This window comes from Alexandromys fortis, unplaced genomic scaffold (assembly GCF_014885135.2).
Source record: "Alexandromys fortis isolate MF-2015 unplaced genomic scaffold, M_Fortis_MF-2015_v1.1 scaffold_82, whole genome shotgun sequence".
NCBI lineage: Eukaryota > Metazoa > Chordata > Mammalia > Rodentia > Cricetidae > Alexandromys > Alexandromys fortis.
The window spans coordinates 4,527,166-4,549,887 of NW_026067963.1; the positions used below are offsets into that span (position 1 = coordinate 4,527,166).

General features: G+C 42.6%; 2 protein-coding genes across 2 annotated transcripts in view; one reads left to right on the top strand and one right to left on the bottom strand.

The window, feature by feature from the left end:
• Nucleotides 1-4,631, bottom strand: part of CUNH14orf39 (chromosome unknown C14orf39 homolog) — a 40,254-nt gene extending 35,623 nt beyond the window's left edge. The window contains exons 1-4 of the mRNA XM_050153578.1: nucleotides 4,583-4,631; nucleotides 4,439-4,495; nucleotides 3,151-3,277; nucleotides 960-1,049 (exon numbers count right to left, since the gene is read on the bottom strand). Coding sequence (XP_050009535.1) covers nucleotides 960-1,049; nucleotides 3,151-3,277; nucleotides 4,439-4,495; nucleotides 4,583-4,631 — 323 coding nt within the window. The remainder of the gene's footprint in view (nucleotides 1-959; nucleotides 1,050-3,150; nucleotides 3,278-4,438; nucleotides 4,496-4,582) is intronic.
• A 16,179-nt stretch (nucleotides 4,632-20,810) lies between these two features.
• Six6 (SIX homeobox 6) lies at nucleotides 20,811-22,483 on the top strand. Its single transcript, XM_050153591.1, has 2 exons — nucleotides 20,811-21,382; nucleotides 22,315-22,483. Exons 1-2 carry the CDS (start codon nucleotides 20,811-20,813, stop codon nucleotides 22,481-22,483), a joined length of 741 nt encoding a protein of 246 aa, XP_050009548.1.
• The last annotated feature ends 239 nt before the right edge of the window (nucleotides 22,484-22,722 follow it).

A 22,722-nucleotide genomic window follows, 5' to 3' on the forward strand; every position in this document is an offset into this window, starting at 1 on the left:
TCTCCATCCTTTCCAAACAGTCCACCAAGTATTCAAACATATGAGCCCGTGGTGCCATTCTCAAACTATCATGCTCCTGGTTTTGCTCCATACATTTCCTTAAGACATCTTACACATTTTCAGGATTTCTAATTACAGAAACTCCAAATATATAACTTTCATCCCTACTTCTTTTAGGGTTCATCTTTGAAAATAAAGTATTACAGGTTTTTTATATGTAGAACCTAGATTTAATCTGTATGTGTATTTTTATATAAAGGTGTGTGTGTGGCTAACAAAACTAGAAAGGGGGGGAAGAAGTGAAAGAAAAGGAAGAGATGTTAAGAGAGGTGGGAAATAGCAATGACTTTACAAAGTAGGAGGGGGGCTAACTAGTGAAGGGGGGAGGGAGCACAGGGTAGATTAATGAGGAAAGGAAGCAAATGAGAGCAAGGAATGACGCATATGTGTAAACATGCCATGACAGATACCGTTATTTTGTATGCTAACCTAAATTTTTTTTCAAAATTCTTGCATGTGTATTTTAAAATTAAAGTATTTAAATACATTTAAAAGTATTGCTTCCACCCAATTACATTACTGTAATTTCCAAAAAAGTCAATATCCCCAAATTTTCATGAGCTAGCTCTACATGTATTTCTTTACATGGTTTCCTATAAGAATCACTGAATAATTCTGCTACAATAGTTGCTTCTGATAAATAGTTTATATCTGAGACAGTAGCTTAACACACACAAAATAGAGATTTACAATAAATAAAGACCTACAATGGAACACAGCATTTGTTTACTTAAAACCCTCAGAATACAAACTTGCTCCATTTTTCAATTACCATTCTTACAAATACTAATTATTAGTAATTATATAATTAATAATTAATTAATAAATATAATCCCTGACAATACTAATTTATGGAACTGATATATTTAATATATTACATATAAATGTATATACTGTACTTGTCTTTTTCATTGGTTTCTTGATAAACAGTAAGTTGATCTTGTATATAATCTTCATGTTTATGAAAAACATCACATGTTGGCTTCCAGCTATGAAAAAAATTATAGTTGTGATTACCATTTCAATGTGATTACCATCTCAAAGTGATAAATGAATATTAGGAACAAAAAAGAATGTAATCATTTAAAGAACAATGAATCTCCAAAAACAAAAAAACAAAGGCCAGGTGATAGTGGCACACGCCTTTAATCCCAGCACACAGGAGGCAGAGGCAGGCAGATCTTTGTGAGTTCGAGGCCAGTCTGGTCGACAAGAGCTAGTTTCAGGACATGCTCCAAAGCCACAGAGAAACCCTATCTTGAAAAACCAAAAACCAAAACCAAAAAACAAAGGAAAAAAATCTAAAATTACTGAATACCATGGTACCTCTGTTCTAAGTAGTACGTGAAATTTTCTGTTTTCTTATATTTTTTTTAACTTCAAACTTAAGCATGTTCATTCTGTAAGTACAGAAAAGTTATATAAAAAAATAACTATCTACATTCTCCCCCCTCCCTTTTTTTTTTTTTTTTTTCTGAGACAGGGTTTCTCTGTATAACAGCCCTGACTGTCCTGGAATTTGCTCTGTAGACTGGCCTTAACTGAGAGATCTACATGCCTCTGCCTCCCGAGTGCTGGGATTAAAGGTCTGCAGCACCAGTATCTGCATTCTTAATATTAAGTAACTAGTATTACTACTTTAATAAGTTATCTCCAGATTTTACTACCATTTTAACAATACTGAGGTCATAATCACACATAACTTATCCTCTTTTATCATTTGCTGAGCAGAACTTATACTTAAACATTTATTTGTCCATATTTCTGATCAATTCTTAGAAAATTTTCTCCAGAATAGAATTAGAGGTTCAAAGATTACATATACATATATTCTGTGCATTTAAAAATGCTCACACTAATCACTAAGGAAATATTCACTATAAACATTTTGATATACAACCTTTGGATCTTCTTAATTTTGGAAATACAGATATATAATTATTAGTTGGGTTCATACTATGAAGGATGCTTTGTTATTGCTTTGTTCTACTTCTAATGTACTTCTAACTTCTTTCCATATCAAACATGCATGTCATAATTCTATTGACTGTTGAGTAATAGGTATATACCTAAGTTAATGAAACCACCTAATGTTGGATATTGGCAGTTATATATAGTGTTTTCCTACAGCTAAGCCTTAAATAAGAAATGCAACTTAATTGCAACCAAGTAAGATATGAGTGAATTAATCCAAAGACATATTTCTTAAAAGAAGTTTTTATCTTGAAAATTTTTAGATTGATTTTTTTTAATGTATGGGTGTTTTGCCTTCATGTTGGTTTATGTACCAAAAGCATTCAGTGCCCATGGAGGCCAGAGAAGGTATTGGAACCCCTGGGACTGGAGTTACAGCCTGTTGTGAGCCACTATATGAGGGCTGGAAATCACCCCTGGGCCTCTGCAAGAGCAGTGAGTGCTCTTAACTCTGAGCCATCTCTTCAGTCCCTAGCTTAAATTTTTACAGAAATCTAAGACTTTGAAAAGTCAAAGATCAATAGCAATTTTACATACCAAGCTTACACCCAAAATCATTTATTTGTTTATTTGTAGGCAGAATCTTGTATCTCAACTTGGCCTGGGAATCTATGTAACTAAGGACAAACTTGAATTTCTGATTCTTGTGCCTCTATCTCTCAAGTGCTTGTATATAAGCGTGTGCCAACACTCTCAATTTACAAAATTCTGTTTAGACTGAGTATTAGTGAGATTATAATAACTCTTATTTCTGGTTTTCTGTGGAATCTTCTGTAAGTCCTTCTGTAGTTGCATATAACTAGACAATTTAATTATTTTGCTAATATGGATACTAACTTGGGAGTCTGGGTTTAGTTCAGTGTGAGGGAAGAATATGCAGGCCTTGGGTTCAATTCCCAGTGGGAAAAAGGGAGGGAAAAGAGAACGAAGAAGGAAGACAAGGGAAGGAAGGGAGAAAGGGGGACAGAGAAAACACTGTTACTTTAAAATAGGATTTTTGTCCGTGGTTGTCAAAAAAGGTCCTTGCACATGTTAGGCAAGTGCCCTACCATTGAGCTATACTCCCAACTCAACATTTCTGTAATAAATGGAAGTTCATTTCTGTCAAATACTTACTTACTATAGCAGTCTTTCATTTCTTTACTATGTTTACAGTAATAAGCAATTTCCTCATCTGTTTTGTTTATGGCTTCACATATATTAGAAACATTTGCTTTGTTTTCTTTAATACTTTCAAGGCATGCTGAAAAAGAATATGTTTTATTTACCTAGAAATCATAAATTCAAAATAAACAAACATACCAGAAAAACAAAAGTATATGGAAACTTACCTAAAAGAAGGAAAATCAGAAAATGAAAAGGAAGCAAGACTTGAGAGAAACAGGCATCTATACTAAAAATCAAGAGAACCAAAGCCAGGTCTAGTCCTAGAACCAGAAGCTAAGAAGGACATAAGATTGAAGAAAAACAAATGGCCCTGCCCCCGAGTTTTACAATGAAGGGCTAGATTAGATGGCATTTAAAGCTATAAATGCTTTAAATGAAACATATAAACATTTATTCATTAATGATACTATCAAAGGATTTCATTTTTGATAAATGTTAAATTTCATCCATTGCACATCAATTGTTAAATGCATCAACACGCTTATTACTCGTGATTAAATAAATGATAAAAAGATACAATTTTAATTGGGATAATTTTTTAAAATTTATGTGTATGAGTATTTTGCCTGACTGTATACACGTGGCTATGTGCATGCCTAATGACCACTGAAGACTGGGAGAGGTCGAGACTCCCTGAAACTAAAGTTACAAGAAGCTGTGAATCAGTGTGGGTTCTGGGAACGGACCCCGAGCCTTTCACAAAAGCAACAAGTGCTTTTAACTACTGAACCATCTCTCCAGTCCTGAAATAATCAATATTCCATTTCTTATTGCAGAAAAGATAATAAAATTCTTTTTAAATACTAAGAAATTAACAGTTATGTTTTCAAAACTAAATAGAACTATTTTAAAAATTAAAAGCATTGCATTTATTTACTTAATTCTGATATTTTACTTATTATTTTTTCAAAATCACTTTCTGAAAGTGTGCCATTTATCAACCTATGGTTTTCTGTTATTTCAAGAGAAAAAAATTCAAATATTTGAAATTACCTTGTTATTTGAAGGGGGAAAATGCTGTATATAAGGGATTATTTCTGAGAAATTCTTAACAAAATGTTGAGTACAAACATTTATCATTGCCAATACTTGTCACAACTATTACCCCTAAGATAAACAGCTCATTGCTACTCAAAAGAAAGATCTCTCTCACACACAAACAACTATAGGCTGCTCTAAGCAGTGTAACTATAAAATAAAAATAAAAAATGAAAATATGTCATACAAAACTACTTACTATTAATTCTTTGAATCATAGCTTCTTTAGTACTTTTGTCTTGTTCATACTGGAAAACTAAAATAAACACTTCTTTTGTAATTTGACTTCATGGTTAAATGTCAAATTTTAATACAAAAGGCTTTATTTTCATTTTATACCTACCAAATTCTAACAAAAGCCTGTCCAAACTGACAAACAGGCTGTCCGTCATCTTGGATCCTGGGCAAAATAAATAACAAAACTTTCAGAAACCATACATTAACTATCATATATAAAGTAACCTTTCAAATATAGCAGTCTGTAAACCAGGCTGGCCTTGAACTCACAGAGACTCTGCTGCCTCTGCCTCCCGCGGGCTGGGATTAAAGGTGTGCGCCACCACTGCCTGGCAAACACAGCATTCTTACAAGAAAAATACAGGTGGATTAAAACATGGGGAGGAGAGAGCCTCTTCCAGTCGAGGGCTGAATTCGTAGCCAGAGCTTCCAGAGTCCTAATGATCAAATGGATGGGACTTTGACAGGCGACGCAAGATGGAAAGTTCAGGAAATTGTCCTTGTGGTAGTCTGTGCTGGGTATGGCGGGAAGTCTTTGAATACTAGAACGCACAGACCTCCAGGCATCTTGACCTAGACTTTAAAACATCTGTAACAACTGTAAGGGGCGGGGGCCGGTGTGGATTCTTAAATCCTTCACAGGACTGGACCTTAGAGAGACTGGGCGATTTGCCGCATCTGAATTCGCTACCACGGCTCTTTCTTTTCCTTAAGGTTTTCCACAGTCCTAGACCCGCCCCAGGCCGGCTTCGCATCCCCGGCTCCCGCATTTATGGCGGGAACTCGTTCACGGATGACGGCAGCCCCCATAGTCGCTCTCCTCAGCCCAGGCCGCGGTCCCTCAGCAGCAGGCCCGAGCGCGTCCCTTCCCGGGTGGGGCGTGCAGTCTGTGGGCCCCGCGCCACGCCCTCCCCGGCCCGCATCCGCCCCGGCCCGCACCTTCCACCTAACGGGCCCCTACCTACGGGACCCCCGAATATCGCTCTTCGCGGGGTCCCCAACTCACGGTCCGGTCGACGACCTAACCTTCGGAGTCTAAGGCCTCGGGCGCCGGGCTTGGGAGACCCACACACGCAAGGGTCACGTGGTCAGCCGCAAATCTCGCGAGATCACGTTGGAGCGGAAGCCTTCTGGAGGTGGAGGCGTCAAAAGTCCCAGGATGGGTGCTGGGGTCAGAAAGCAGCGCCAAAAAGAGTCCATGGCTTTCTGGGGACTAGCAGGGTTCTTTAAACGCCACCCAGTCCTTTAGTGCGAAAACGTCTTGGAAATCACCAGGAAAATGAACGTTAACACAGGGAGAAATTTGAATTCAAATATCCAGCTTGAATTCGGAACTTCTCAAAACTTCCTGGAAAGCAAATTTTAAGAGTTTTTCATTTGATTTAAAAAAAAAAAAACTTTTTTTTTAAACTACTGTCCCTAGATGTAGGAAATCACCCAGACCCTGATATGACCCCAAGCCTCAACCAAACTAGGGCCAAGAAACAGAACCCACTAATCCCTGTGCTTCTCTCAAGATAAAGTCACAAAAAATTCTCACCAATCCCAGAAACCCTGCCTTCTGCACAGCTCCCTCTTGTGTGAGGTTTGTTGTGTGGAGTGATTTTTTTCTTTCTTTTTCTTTTTTTTTTTGGGGGGGAGGTGGTGGTTGTTTCGAGACAGGGTTTCTCTGTAGCTTTTGGTTCCTGTCCTGGAACTAGCTCTTGTAGACCAGGCTGGTCTCGAACTCACAGAGATCTGCCTGCCTCTGCCTCCCGAGTGCTGGGGTTAAAGGCATGCGCCACCACCGCCCGGCCTATATTTTAATTTTTTTTTTTTTTGGTTTTTTCGAGACAGGGTTTCTCTGTGGCTTTGGAGCCTGTCCTGGAACTAGCTCTTGTAGACCAGGCTGGTCTCGAACTCACAGAGATCTGCCTGCCTCTGCCTCCCGAGTGCTGGGGTTAAAGGCGTGTGCCACCACCGCCCGGCCTATATTTTAATTTTTTGAGACAGGGTTTCTCTATGTAACATCCCTGGGTGTTCTGGAAACTCACTCTGTAGACCAGGCTGGCCTTGAACTCACAGAGATCCGCCTGCCCCCTCAAGTGCTGTGATGAAAGGTGTGTGCTACCACTGGGTCTATTTTTTATTTTTTTAATTTCTTAATGATGAGGACTGAACCCAGGGACTCATGTTTGTTAACTGTGCCTTCTACCGCTGAGCTATGCCTCTTCTCAATTTTATATTTCTAATACTTTTATTACCATCCTAAATTATCTCAACGATTGATGTTTTCATAAATTATTTAAATGAAAAAAACAAACTTCCAGCATTTTTCTTTTTTCCCTTTTTTTTTTCTTTTTTATTTATTTATTTATTAAATATTTCTGTCTCTTCCCCACCTCCGCCTCCCCTTTCCCTCCCCCTCCCCCAGTCAATTCCCCCTCCCTCGTCAGCCCAAAGAGCAATCAGGGCTCTCTGTCCCGTGGGAAGTCCAAGGAAAACCCTCCTCCGTCCAGGTCTCGTAAGGTGAGCATCCAAACAGCCTAGGCTCCCACCAAGAAACCAATACATACAATAGGACCAAAAACCCATTGCCATTGTTCTTGAGTTCTCAGTAGTCCTCATTGTCCGCTATGTTCAGTGAGACCTGTTTTAACCCAGGCTTTTTCAGACCCAGGTCAGCTGGCCTTGGTGAGTTCCCAATAGAGCATCTCCATTGTCTCAGTGTGTGGGTGTTTTGGCTCAGATTTCCTGAGGCCCAAGGCTGAAGGGCCACATCTCCTGGTGGTCCTCTTGGCAATAATGCCCCCAAAGCAGTGCAAGGCAACACACCACAAGATGTCAGTCAACAATGCATATCAGTCAACCGTGTCTCTTCTGGTCCCCCACCTTTTTTTTTTATATATCTATCAGAATTCAATTATGAAGGTTTTATTCCAGTAACTATAGCTAATCCTAATTTGATTCCCAAATCCCCACTTCTAAACGAATCTACCACCTTAATATCTCAAAATGGGGATTAGATTTCAACACATGAAGCCTTGAGGGAAACACACTCAGTCTGTAGACAAGCCATAGCAATTATGAAATGACTATGAAATGAAATCAAATTAATTTATGTAGCATATCCACCACCTCCGTGCAATTGTTATTTGTGTGGATGGTAAAGCTGTTTAATTTCTACTCTTATCATATATTAAGTACAAAACGCAGTATGATCATCTCTAGTCACCAGGATGTACACTAGTTTTCCAGAATGTACTCATCCTGCCTAGCTGAAATCATGTGCCCTTTGATTTGAAATCTCCTGCTTCTAGGTCCCATCTCTCCTAGTCAACTCTCAGCAATCTCTAAACTGTCCTCTGCTTCTACGAGTGCAAATTTTTGAAACATTTTCTGAGATTATGATTACATTTTTCCCTTTCCTTTCCTCCCTCCAAACCCTCCCATATACCCCTCCTTGCTGTCTTTCAAACCCATGCCCCCATTTTTTGTTATTGCACGCATATGTGTCTATGCATGTAAAGTCACTTGTATGTGTGACATTTCAGAGCTGACCGTTTGATATTAGATAATGAAGTGTTGTGCTCTTCCCTGGGAAGACTCTCTCTCACTCCCAGAATTCCTTACATAGTGCCACCAACACCAACACTGCAGGTTTACTTTGGCATGTTTCTTGCTACCATCTTTGTTCAGCTCATGTTTGGGCAGTCATTACTGAAGAGACGAAGTCTCTCAGCAAACTCCCTGATCCTCTGACTCATACAACCTTTCCTCCCCATCTTCCACGATGTCCCCTGAACCTTGGGTGTGGGAGTGTTTTGTAGATGTATCTCTTGGGACTAAGAATTTGATTGATTGGGATTTTCTATAGCTGTCTCTATCGGTTGCAAAAAGAAGTTTGCTTGATAAAGAGTATGGCTGTACTTATCTGTGGGCACAAGGACAAACGTCTAGATTGTTGTTAGGGATTCTGTTGGTTTAGTAAAGTAGTGATTGTAGATTCCCCTCCTGTATTAATGACTTCACTGTCACGGGGCAGTTAGCTAGGTTTCCAGTATCAGTTGTTTCGTTTTTTTTTTTTTTACATTATGTATGTGTGTATGTATGTATGTGTTTTATATATGTGAGTGCTCTATCTACATATACAACTGCATGCCAGAGAGAGCACTGGATCCAATTATAGATGGCTATGAGCCACCACATGGTTGCTGAGAATTGAATTCAGGGCCTCTGGAAGAACAGCCAGTGATCTTAGCGGCTGAGTGATATCTCCAAGTGTGAAATGGGTCCTTAGTCCAGTTAGAGAGCTGCTGGTTACTGCCAAGGTTTGCATGCCTGTACTACACCTTTAGAGTTCGTGCCATGCTGTTCATTGCTATGGCTCATAGGTGTCATGGCTGGGTAGGACTGTTGGTTGCCTCCCTCTTTGGAAGCTCTCATGGAACCTTCTGGAACCATAAAAGCTAGTCCTCAGGGAGGAGTCATTCAGGTTACTTGCAACTCAGGGGTCTCTGGGACTTGTTTCTAAAGTGCATGGCATCTTTAGCAATGGGGACTTCCTTGCCAGCTCTGGCAGGGGGCAAAAAGCAGTGGGAATAGACTGTATGTTTTGGGAATCTCTTGGACAGCTCTGGTGCACAACATAAAAGGGGATTTCTTGTGTCTGGTATCTGGCTGTTTTTTTTTCTTTTAAGGTGGTTTTTGGCTCTTGGAAGGAGCATTGTCAGCCCAGATGAGATAGGTAGAGTCAGGTGGTGGAGGCACATAACTTTAATCCTAGTACTGGTGAGCAGATCCCTGGGTTTGAGACCAGCTTGGTCTTTAGAGAGAGTTCCAGGAATACACACACACACACACACACACACACACACACACACAACTGTAGAATTATGGGTTTTTTGGTGAGTTGTTAACAGTATGATTCCTTATGGCTTTTCCAGACTCCCTTATTATTATTTTACTCCCCTCCCCTCTTGTTCTGTATATATTTCCCTCCCCTCTCCCTAAAGAGCCCCTCATTTTGCATTTCCCCAGTATGATCACAGGACCCTAGTACTCCTTCCCCTATTGCTCCCCAAGCCCCTATTCTGGCAATGTTTCTGTTTTACTTTCCTGATTTCTACAGTTATTTCAAGCTATGTACTTAACAACTGAAGATTTGGAGGTAAGAACCTCCAAAGAGAGAATGTATGACATTTGTCTTTCTGGGTCTGAGTTACCTCACTTAACACAATCCATCATCTGCTTGCAAAGTTCATGATTTCATTTTGTTTACAGCTGAATAATATCCCTTAGTGTATATTGTGGACATAGTGTATATGTACCATGTTTTCATTATTCGTGCACCGGTTGAAGAACATTTAGGTTGTTTCCTAATTGTGAAACAATTGTGAAGAGAGCAGCAGTGAACATGGTTGAGCGAGGAACTGTGGAGTAGGATGTCCAATCCTTTACGCCAGGGGATGGAAAAGCTGGGTCATATGATGGATTTGGTTTTTCTACACTGATTTTCACAGGATCAATGAATTTAGTATACATTTTTACATGGAAGGATGGGTGGAAGAATGGATAAAAGGATGGATGGGTGGTGGGTGGATGGATGGATGGATGGATGGATTTGAGATAAGGTTTTGATGGGCATCTCAGGCTGGCATAGAACTGGAGATCCTTTAGCCTTAACCTCTAGAGTACTAAAACTGTAGGTATGTGCAATTACATCAGGCTCCTTTTTCAACTTACTTGAGGCCCCTTCTCGTTTTTTTCTAGGACGACTTCACTAATTTATATTTCCACCAATAGTGTATACAACTTTTCATTTTCTACACATCATCACCAGCACCTGCTATCTTTCCTTTTAAAAATGATAATTTTAAACAGGTGTGAGGCGATATCTCACAGGTTCGATTTCAGTTACTTGGGGACTGGTCACGCTGTACATTTTTTCATGTGCCTGTTGTGTGTTCTTGCAAAAAAATGTCTACCTAGGTCCTTTGCACACTTTAAAATCAGATTGTTTGTTTTCTTGTTACTGATTTCCTCCTTCCCATTTTAGAAAATTAACCTGGTTTTGTTCTTATCATACTTGCTGTATTCTGTTTATTAACTACGCCCTCCTAGGAAAGTTTATGAAAATAACTATGAAAGACAGAGGCACTGAGATTTCTTGGCACCATGTTGCTATAGCTGCAAAGAAAATGTGTGAAGAGTCGACTCACTTCAACTCAATACTAGACGTCCTAAGGAAATTTTGTAGAAAACTAGAAACATTACATTAATGTGATGTAAAAAGATCAGATTATTTGCATCGAAACTCACATCCATGCATATCTTAGTTACTGTCACACACACGCACGCATACACACACACACACGCATGCATACACACACACACACACACACAGTCCAGAGTTTTACCAATACCACCATCATCTGTCCCATGCATGAGTAATGAAAAAAAGTATTTAAAGTTATCAGTAGGCAGAGTATCTTCCTTGTCAGAGCATCTTCAAAAGAGAATTTTGGAATGGAACAGACACCAGGTCAAGACCAAAGGCTCCATCATGACCATAAGCATCCTGAGGGGGGAAAGAGGGCTTATTTCATCTCACAACTTACAGTTCATCATAAAAGGAAACTCAGAGTAGAAACTCAAACCAGAAGCCCAAAGACAGGAGCTGAAACACAAGCCATGGACGAATGCTACTTGCTTACTTGCTCTTCAGAGCTTGCTCAGCCTGTTTTCTTACACAACTCAGGACCACCTTCCTAGGAGTGGCACTGACCACAATGGTCTAGGCCTGCTCTCAATAGTCTTTAGTCAAGAAACTCTCCCGCAAGTTTGCCTATAGGCCAATCTGATGGGGACATTCTCTCAATAGAGGGTTCCTCCTCTAAAATGGCCCTAACTGGTGTCAAGTTGGCACAAAACTAACCAGGACAACCCCAGATCGTGACACATTTCAATTCTCATCTTTGCTTTTCCCGCATAAGGAAACCCCAACATTTTACTGATGAGCACAAAAGAATATTTAACTTGGGTGTGAAGATGGCCCAGAAGTGAAGGGCACTTGCTGCTCTTGCAGAGGGTCTGGGGTGTGTTCCCAGCACCCACATCAGGTGCTCACAACCACTTATAACTTTAGTTCCAGAGGATCTGCCATCCTCTTCCGACCTCTGCAGGTGCCTGCACACATGTGCTAATATACAGAAAAGCAGGCACATACATGTATGTGGCAGGAAAAATAAAAGGGAAAAGAATTTAATCATTTCAGCCATGCCAAGGGGTACCCTCTTTTGATTCAAGCCCCCAGTGTTGAGATACGCGGAGTTTTTTGTTTGTTTGTTTGTTTTTGGCTTTTTTGCATCTGGTTCTTTCCCATATGGTGAGATCTTAACGGGAGAGGATTTGCTTGAATAATCGTTTTCACCCCTCTACTAAGAGGGGAAAGGAAAGACTGAGCAATGTAACAGAATTACAGCTGATGATGGATTTCACCAAATCCAGAGAAGCAGCTCATTGTTATATGTTAATGATGTAAATTATATTGAAGAGATAAGATCCTGACTCCTCCGTGATATATTAATAGAGATCAATTGCACGTATTATCATTTTAGAAAGGGTAGGGGCATTCTCTTTCAACTCTCTGAAATATAGTACAAGTGGACTGCAGTTTCTTCTTATATTTGTGCCTTATTCTTAAACATTCTATGTTTGAATAGAAAATGCAAAGAGAGATGGAATCTTTTCTCATTTATTTAATCTCTTGACATAAATCTAATACCTCAGCTATTTTTTAATATCTATTATTGTCCTAAGGAAAATTAACAGTTTCAAATAAAATGAATAAATTAATCAAAATCTGATTGGACTCTTCACAATCTTGATATTGACTAATTTGAAATGAAGTAAATAATTTGTTTTAAGAATATTAAAGCCAAAAAATGGTTTTCCTATTTCTAGATCAATTAATTGCAGTACTCTATCTTTCCATTTACAAAAACATTTGAGACTGGCTTGTATGTCAAGTAACTGGGTAAGTGTGCTGGAAGAAAGAAGATTGCCAAGGATAAATTCACTTCTTAATCCCCAGAATCTGCGAATCTGACTTTATGTGGTAAGACCAGTGATTAAGTTAAAGATCTTATAAGGAGGAAACTCCCCCAGATTACCCAGATGGTTCCTAATACAGTCATCTGAATCCTTATAAAACATGGAAAGTTCACATGCACGCGTGTGCACACACACACACACTCACACACACAACGACTGTGATGTGAAGATCAGCATGCAGACTAGAGAGAAGCAGTTACACGGGAAGAAATAGCAGCAGCCTAGAATAGACACATTCTTCCCTAGAGCCTCTAGAAAGAGCAAGACTCTGCCAACATCTTGATCACATGTGTGGCCCCTGGCCCTGGGAGAGAATACATTTCTGGTTTTGGTTTACATTGTTACAGCAGTCACAGAAACAAGCATAGTAAGGCTCTAAGGAAATTCATGGAAGTTATTATGAATATTATAGATTAGTCATTGCAGCAACAAGGAATAGGAAAGCCGACCTCAGAAGAACCTATTGTTTTGGACATTTCCAGGGGCTGAAAGGATGGCTCAGTGGTTAAGAGCATTTGTTGCTCTGGACCTGGGTTCGATTCCAGCTCTCACACAGTGACTCAAAACCATCTGTGACCCCAGCTCCAGAGGATCCAGCACCCTCATCTGAAACTCTGCAGGCACCAGGCATGTGTGTGGCACACATACTTAACATGTAGGCAAAGTTCTCATATGTATAAAATAAACTCTTTTTTAAAAAAATCAAGGAACATTTCTAGGGAGCCAAAGACAACACCAAAGGGTAGTGAAACCAAGAACAGAGTGGAAAGTGAGACACCGTGCAGACAATACTTAAGGCCCAGTTGCTAGGTTAAGTCTGGCTAGTCACAAAAGGGGAACTAATTCTTGTTGAGATGCATTCTGTCCGGCACTGTGCAAAGGATAGTCGTTCATATCTCATTAATCCTTGTAGTTACCACCTAAGGGTTACTGCGTTTGTTAGATGAGAAAACTGGGGGCCCAAAACATGTGCAATGACATAAACTTAAAATATCTAAAGACCCACTGTGTCTACTTCTTCAAGGCTTCTGTACATTTTAATGTAAGAAGCTTCACCGTCCTGAGACATCATTTGGTGACTTGATTTGTAGTCTCTGAGACTCACTCCTTCATCCCATCTTCTTTGAAGAGTGAGCATTTTGTCTTTGTCTACCTTACAATTTAAGCTTAGTCTGTGGAGAAGATACTCAGTAATGGAGACTAGGAGACAGGTGGAAGGAGTCGCAGATCAGACCAAGTAGAAAAGAGAGAAAGTAGGGCATTATTATACTAGCAAAAAAAATAGCACTCATTAAGGAATAAGATAACAGTAAAGAACAAAAACGATGATATAGGTTAAAAAAAACTGAAGTAGCTTAAAAGATAGAGAAGAAAGTTTACTAAAGGAAGAATAAAATAAAGATAAAAATTTCTAAAACTCAGTTTGACCCCAGCGTTAACTGTTTTAATAAATTTTCTTATTTTTTTTCTAAAACAGAAAAAAGGAGAGTTTAATATCTTGCAGTCTGAAAGGAGGAGGAAAATCTGTTGTTAAAGAAACACACACAAACACATTTCTCCATCCCATCTTTTTTGCAATGCTTTTCCTCCTGTCTGCCTATATAATTCCCTGCCAGAGCTTTGCAGCTGGTCCTACTGGGGCTTAAGCAGTCTCCTCTCTGGGTTTCCATTTAAAAATCTTTATTTCAATAGGTGGGCCTGAAGCATCTGCACTTCCAAAATTACCACACAACTGATCCAAAATGATTGAAACAAAATTGGTTTCAAAAATTGCCCCTAGGCTGAAAAGAAGATGAAGGCTAACACTTCAGACCTAAAGAAACATTTATCACAATTCTGAGGTCTGTAATCGACTTCTGTAGACGTAATAGAAAATGTTGACAGCTCGTTAATTACAGACGTGCGTGCGAGCATCACTGTTATTCTTTTGAAAGACCTGACAAAAGAGTTCAGAGTTTTTTCACTTAAACCCAGCCTTACAACAACACCTCAAGTCCAATCCCCTCTCCCCTGAGGCCGCATTCAGTTTGGGTTTTCCTGTAAGTGGACAGGGTGCTGACTCAGGAAGGGCTCTTCAATAGTGCCAGCCCCAGACTTCAGCGGTTTTCCATCTCCAAAGAGGACAATGGGGTCCCAAAGCCACATTTTGATTCAGGGACTCTTTGGAATTTGCAGGAGTTACATCCAAGACAGTTTAAATCTCTCTGAGCCCTTTGAACTAGAGGATTCCAAGTGCTAGGGTCATAGCTATGTGAAACAGTACATTTGCATTCAGAGGGTCAGTAACTACCTGTGTGTGGTTCAGATCTTGTGCCCCCAACTCTGCTAGAATTAAACCATCTCTCTTGAGTGAGGAAAGCAATGTGTGCAATGGATAGACATGTGAATATGTTCTGTTCCTCTGTCTGTCACTCGAGATGTGTAATGTGGGTAATCTTTGGTCTCTGTAAAATGAAGAGAGACTGATGACCACTGATATCTGTCCTATCAAAGACCATACCTCTATCATGTTAAAAAAAAAAAAAACCATCTTGTTCTCAGGTTTTAGGCTTACAAATAGAACGACTGGTACCAACTACAGCAAATTTTAAGAAAAAAAAATAGGTCCTAAGAACTGATTTTATTTATGTGGTCTACAAACAAAGTAAAATTAAAAGTATACTGAGCCTAAGCCTGGAGAGATGACCCAGGGGTTAAAAGCACTTGTTGCTCTCACGTGACATAGGTTCAGCTCTTAGCACCCATATGATGGTGATAACCATCCCTAACTCCAGTTCTAGGGAATCCAGCATCCTCTTTTGACATCTTCAGGCACCAGGCACACACTTGGTGCACAGATATACACATAGGCAAAATAGATATACAACTAAATAAATTTTAAAAAAAGGTACTGATTCTTTTGCAAACAATTCACCTCTAGGGTAAACAGAATTTTAGCAAGGCTTCATACCTTCCTTGTTGATTTGAAGTCCTTTGATGCTGGACTACTTAGTAGCAATGCTACTGGTGTTTACTGTCAGGGGTTGCTCTACTCAAATATTAAGAAGTTAGCATCTTGGTTCAGTCACTAGATGGCAATTTTGGCAATCAAAAATGTCTCCTACAAGTAGGAGAAGGGAATGGTAAGATTGCCCTCGGCTGAGAAGGTAAGATGTTATATATTTTTTATAATGCAATTTATTTTTTTAAAAAACTCAGAGAAGTTAAGGTATTCATTAATGCTGTGTGTGATGTGTGTATGTGTGTGTGTGTGTGTGTGTGTGTGTGTACCACAGCACATGTTCATAGATCAGAGGACAACTTGTAGGAATTGGTTCTCTCCTTCTACTACCTGAAATCTGGGGATCTAACTTAGATTGTCAGGCTTGGTAACAAAAACCTTTACACAATCAGCCACTTCAACTTCCCTGTATAAGTATTTTAGAAAAGATACTTTGATCTTGGTTTTGCAAATGGCTAGAAAAAGAGAAGAAATAATGTTAACAATAATGGAGGAATGTTAAATATAGTGTTAAATTATAACAGGAGGAGGAAATAATGTCCCAGCAGAGAACTATGAATTAACTATTCTTTGAGTCAATCAATTAATGTTTTATTACTGATAATAATGTGTTTCTATGTCCTAGGCCGGTCACATAGCTAAGCATTAGTCCTTCAGATCCATTGAAGTATAGCCCTAAATGAGCAATGAGATTCTATGGTTAGCCCTGTGTACTTTGAGACCTGCCTTAAAGAAGCAGGAGAGAGAGAGAGAGAGATGTGCATCTAAGATCATAGTTTATATTACGGGATGATAATATAATAATGCTCCAGGGCAGATTATAACTGTTCAGATTTAGATAGTACCACACTTCTGTGTACCTGGGGCTTGCCAAGGCTCTGTGCTTACCTTTTTCCCTTTCCCGGGTAGAGAGGCAGATGCTCACAGTAGCTCACACTGACAGAGTGAGTGTTTAGATCCAAATTCTCATGCAAAGATTCTGAATCCACCACCAATGGGAACCTACAATGTGGTTGGATGGGCAGCACGTTTTTAAAAAAGATTGCTATTTGTTTCTTTAAAAATAGTACATTTATACATAATTTTTTTCTCAAGAACATAAGCAACTTTGAATCATCTGAAATGCCATTTCCACAACAGCTGGTGAATAAGGAGATAACAAGAGTCCATCTCTTAATATTAGATCAAAAGTTTCATTGTAATGTTTCTCTTGCTTGGAGTTAAGTTTACTATGCTAGGACAGCTACCAACCATGTCAAAGGGTAGCGTTTGTTTGTTCTCAGGAGGAGGCAATAAAGGGTGCTCTCAGTTCTTTGTTACAAGGTGCTTCCTTAGAGAAGAAAAGCCAAGATGTGTGAGAAGTAACAACAGCAACCTACCGAGGGAGGTGTTTGGTTTTTTTGTTTGCTTATTTTAGGCCAGTGTGTATTTTAAGGTAAGATCTAGAATTCATTCCACATCTGAAGATCTGGACCACCAAAGACATCCACAAATCCGTACCTCTATGTGGACAGTATCACTAGGAAATCAGAATTAAGTTAAGGAATAAATGAAAGGTATGAAGTTTTCACACTGCCATTTAAAAGACTACAAAATATCTTTTGACATGTTCTAGATTTTTTTGCTATAAATAAGCTATTTAAGTAATTATTTTAAAATAAAAATTAAATCAGAGGTATGAACGATCAAAAAAAAAAAAACACGAAAAAGTCCGACTTTTATTGCTAACATCAGGCTTTGAAAGGAAGACAAAAAAAAATCTCCAAAAGTCTAAAGGGACACACAAGAGACTGTGGCCTCATTGTCTTCCAGTCTGCGACTCTCACACACAGCACAGCGCCTTTTTTTAAGTAATTCAGATAGATTCAATGACTACATTCTTGAAGCCCCTGACCATTCAAAATGTAGCGAGGGGGGCGGGGGAATGCATCGTTATTTTTCAGGCTTTGCAGTTAGAAACAGTTAGGCGCAGGCAATGAAAAGCTAAGGCTGGAACTCAATAAAAGTGTCCTGACTTCTAAGCTCTGCGCTCCTCTGTCAGTGTGAGCTACTGTGAGCATCTGCCTCTCTTCCCGGGAAAGGGAAAAAGGTAAGCGCAGAGCCTTGACAAGCCCCACGTACACAGAAGCGTGGTACGATCTAAATCTAAACAGTTATAATCTGCACCCACCCCCGACCATTAGTACCTCTGCGTACTTTTCTCCACATCCCGCCCCCAAACGAAACTGACAGCAGAATGGCTATCTCTGGATTCTTGGCCAGAACTGAGCACCGCCAGCGGCTCTCCCTGTAAAGTGAGGGGCAGAAGGCACCCCAACAGTCTCAAGGCCATTAGCGTGCTGGAAAAATAAAATTAGATAATAAAGTGGGGAGTGACGGGGGGTGTCACTAGAGAATTGTAACAACGCCCCACGTTGTTTGTTTAAACACCTTTCTTTTCTTAAAATAAAGAAAAACCATCCCTAAGGTACAGCTTTCTGCTTGGCAAATAAACACAGGCCATAAGCATTTGCGAGTGGGACGAGGGTTGTGTTTTGCTAAGAAGCTCACGAAGCGAAGCGTGCCTCTCCCCGTTTTTGTTTTTTTTTTTTTTTGTTTTGTTTTTTTTTTTTGGTTGGGGTCTTGGTCAACTCATCTCTTCCAGTTTTTCTCCAGGTGAAGCTGATGAACAAGGCGATTCCAAGGGGCCATTTATTCCTTTTGAGTTAACAAAATTAAGTCCCTGACGATGGCCGAAGATCTGATCTCCCACCCCAGAGCTCAACCTCCAGCGCCTTCCCGCTGGGTAACCAGGCACCCGACAAGCTCTGACTGCACCTTCCAGGAGTCATCCCACTGCCATGCCAGACCCTGAGCTCCAGCTTCCCGCCGGGACCCCCAAACACGCAAAGGCCAAACTATGTTTTTATCTCATATTTGTGGATCTGTTCAAGAAGTGGGCAATGGGATAAACATTAGCATTTCCTGGATGAGGCGTCTTGACTCAGAAAAATTAAAATCAATTGCCAGCAAAGGTTAAAGGTAAAAAGATAGTCCGTGTTGTTCCTGTCCCTCGACGTGCAGCTTTTAAATTTTGAGCTCAGTCGGAGAGTGCAGGGTGGCCTGGGGCACCACCGGCCGGGACTGGGCCTAGGAGCGTGGTAGGTCCCCGTGAAACCTCAGCCTAGTTTCCAGGATACAGGGTGGAGGTGAAGCAGCTATTCTGCTACCGTTACCGCGCAGACCCGAGCTCGGGCTCGTTTTCCTTCCCTGGCCAAAGGGGAAAACTGTTTTTCCGCGTTCCTGCTGGATCTCTGCTTTGTCCGCAAGGTCCCAGGACTTTTATTTTATTCTAATTTTTTATGTGCTGTGGATTGTCCTTCTTCCCAAGGGGTCACTAAAATTTGTCCCTGGAGCTGATTCTGAAGTCGCTCCAAAGAAGAGAAGGCTTGTGCGGTGTCACTACCCTCCTCTCCCTCTTTATTCTGCCCCTACCCTGTCTCACTTCAAGAAAATGAGCTCTTCGGATAGGAAGCCTCACTGTCCGAGGCGATGGCAATCTCACAGAAATGATGTAGATGGTTGCAGGGCTTTTCCCGCCCCTTCCCCTCTGCTACTTTCTTTCGAGTGAACTGTGAAGATCTGTGAAAATAATATCAGGGTTTTCCGTCAGAACGAGCTTTAGCCTGCACTCAGGCGTGGTGTGATCTGACCCGACACATCCAACCATCTGTGCTATCTATCTGCCTTCTGATGTACTCGGTCCGTACCAGGCGCACACAAAGTGTGCTTGATACTAAAGAAAAGACAGCCAGGCCCAGTCCAGTTCGGGCGGTGAACCTTGTCTTCTCATTTCTTGGGACGCCATACCCAGTCTTTCCTTTCTACCAAACAAGCCTCGTCAAAGGCCCACATAAGATCGTGGTTTCCTTGACGGAAGCCTCCGAAAGCGGTATGATGTGGATGTCAATTGGGAATCAATAAATGTTGCCAATTCAATCCATTGGCCAGAAGGCAGGGAGCCAAAAGGGCCCATGCTCTCTACGGGAGGGGTCAGTGCCCCGCGGCTCTGACCCCTCTCCCTTGCCACCTTAACACACACACAGTATTGTGGAACAGCCCCACCCTCTGTTTTGCCGTCACTGAATTGCTTCTGATCTAAAAAGCCAAGATTTCTGCCTCCACCCCGGGAGTTGTATGTTCTAATGCTGGGCAGAAGCCAAATCAGCCTGCCACGAGAGAACGAAATATCTAGGTTTAAAAAGATCTTTGAAGTAGGCTTTTAAGTTGCTGTCCTGACCTACGGATGACTTCTCACTCTAGATGTGGCTGCTGTGCATTTGTTCAAGTCCACTGAACTGGTAAGGGGGGCTATGAAGTATAACTTTATTTGGGTCAGAAGCCCCCACAGTCCGCTAACTTTCTTGGTGTTAGACTCCGTGGTTAGCGCCTAGTTACCAAGTGTGTGTCCTTGCCGCCGCCCTTGAAAACAGTTTCAGGAAGCCTTGAAGGAGTGAAGTTAGACTCCAAACTGACCTCTTCGGCAGATCCTGGTCCTGTTCCTTCTGTTCCAGGCTTGCTTCCCGCGCAGCTGCTTTAGCAGCTGGAGAGGGGTAAGCAGGAGACAGACAGGAATGGGTGCACGGGGGGGGGGGGGGAGAATAAAGATACACTTCCCTCCCTGTCCCTTTTGTGTCCATGCTCCCAGCGGGGTTTGCCGCTTTGCTACGATTAGTTTTTCTCAGACCTCTTTGTCCTCTGAAGTCCTTTCGACCCAGGCATTGCGTCTCCCCCAAAGTGAATTCCAGCAGCACCCTGCCTCTCCGGTGGGAAAACAAGAGGGAGGAGCCGGGGAGGAGGAGCTGGGAGGGTGAGACGCTGTGGTTTTTGCGTGTGTTCCAGCCACTCCTACCTCATTTTCGGGTTCTGTAAAACCCTGGGCAGTCTCCGGGCAAACCGCGGGCGCTGTCGAGTCTGGGGAGGTGCTGAAATGGCCGGGGCTCGCTAGTGGCTGCCTTGATTGGCAGAACTGCCCGGTGACTGACAGGGGGTCTCCATGGCGCCCGCGTCTTCAATCCGCCCACCCCAGTAGTGGCGCGGGCTAGCTGGCTGGCGTGCCCAAGCGGAGCAAGCGCAGCCGAACCCAATCCACAGCTCTTTCCAGGCGGGAAGATTCCCCCGACTCTGTATCCCCAACCGCTACCCGCTCGGCCTGCGGGCATCTGCTGCGTGTCCTGCTCGGGGTGTCCGCGCAGCCTCGATGTTCCAGCTGCCCATCTTGAATTTCAGCCCCCAGCAAGTGGCCGGGGTATGCGAGACCCTGGAGGAAAGCGGCGATGTGGAGCGCCTGGGTCGCTTCCTGTGGTCGCTGCCCGTGGCCCCGGCGGCCTGTGAAGCCCTCAATAAGAATGAGTCGGTGCTGCGCGCGAGAGCCATCGTGGCCTTCCACGGTGGCAACTACCGCGAGCTTTACCATATCCTGGAAAACCATAAGTTTACTAAGGAATCGCACGCCAAGCTGCAGGCACTGTGGCTTGAAGCGCATTACCAGGAGGCAGAGAAGCTGCGTGGACGACCCTTGGGGCCGGTAGATAAGTACCGGGTAAGGAAGAAGTTCCCGCTGCCGAGGACCATTTGGGATGGCGAACAGAAGACGCACTGCTTCAAGGAGCGCACGAGGCACCTGCTTCGCGAGTGGTACCTTCAGGACCCATATCCCAACCCCAGCAAAAAGCGCGAGCTCGCCCAGGCAACTGGACTGACCCCCACGCAGGTGGGCAACTGGTTCAAAAACCGCCGACAAAGAGACCGGGCTGCGGCAGCCAAAAACAGGTCAGTAGTTCCTAGAGGCCCCGGGCTTGGTGCACACCGGGATGGGGCAGGACGAGGCATTCCTTACCTAGTGCCTGCTGGATTCAGCGGGGGTCGGGAGTGCCATATGCCTTGGGTTTGCGAGACCACTGTGTTCTGGACTCCAGTGCAGGTTCCTGGTTCCCCACCATCCCTCTGGTTCGTGGGGACTTGGGATCACTATAGCAGCTGGTGTGGGTCACCAAATCAAGGTATCTCTGGCGGGCGGAGAAAGATTAAAAGCCCAGAATCAATTAGAAACCCAGAGGCCCAGAGCTAATTCTTGCTAGCATAGACCCGGGCTCTCATCAAGCGAAGCCTTTCTAGTTAGCTTTATTCTTAAAGCCCGGTTGCAGCCTTCCCTGATGGTCTGTCTGAAAAGGTTTCGGTTTTCAAAGATCTCAGATTTTAAGAACTAAAAGGCATGTTTCCTCGTCTCCAACGGACCATCCTTGTCTCAAACCGGGCACGCTACTAGGCCTATGCTTTCCGTTCTCCAGCGTGTAGCTCTTGCATCCCAGGCCCAAACTCTCCGCGCAACCTCCTCCAGGCAGAATAGACTTTTTAGCTGGAATAGAGCAGACTGCCTCAGGTATGGCCCTGGACAAATGTACTGCTAGGAAAGGAATTCCATGTCCTTTGCCGCTTTGCTTTTTCTGCCAATCCTCCAGTAAATCTCCCGACGGTGGGAGACAACTGAGGCTGAGGAAAGGGCATGAGGGAGAGTGAGGCAGCCGGAGTGAGGCAAGGAGTGGCTGGCTGTACAGCCGCCCAAATTCCTGAGCCTCACCTTCCCCACTTACTCAAAGTCTGAGAAAGAGTAATATTGACTCGAAGCTGGGGGGAAGCGGGTCAGAGAAAAGCGGGCAAGGTAGTGGTTTCTAGCTCTGACCACGTCCTTTCTTTCCCTGTAGACTCCAGCAGCAGGTTCTGTCGCAGGGCTCCGGGCGGGTGCTACGTTCGGAGGCTGAGGGCACGCCAGAGGTGTTGGGCGTCGCCTCCAGTCCGGCTGCTAGTCTGTCCAGCAAGGCTGCTACTTCGGCCATCTCTATCACGTCCAGCGACAGCGAATGCGACATCTGAGCTGCCCACTCCTCATGCTTAGAAACAGAATCCAGCGTAAAAACGAGATACACAGAATAAAAGGAGAGAGGATGAGAACCAGTAAATACAGCGCTGGCAGAAGCCCGGTGGCCAGGGACCCGCGGGCCTAAGTGGCCCTGCCTGCCTCACTGCCAGCCGGCTCTTGCAGCGCTCTTCCAGCGCGACACAGAGACCCGCGGTGAGGCCTGACCCAACGTCACTTCTCTTCGCTTTGCTTT

Coding starts and splice junctions, on each gene's coding strand:
- Six6 (XM_050153591.1), top strand. CDS start 20,811: ATGTTCCAGCTGCCCATCTTGAATTTCAGCCCCCAGCAAGTGGCCGGG. Junction 21,383..22,314: donor GCTGCGGCAGCCAAAAACAG/GTCAGTAGTTCC, acceptor CTTTCCCTGTAG/ACTCCAGCAGCAGGTTCTGT.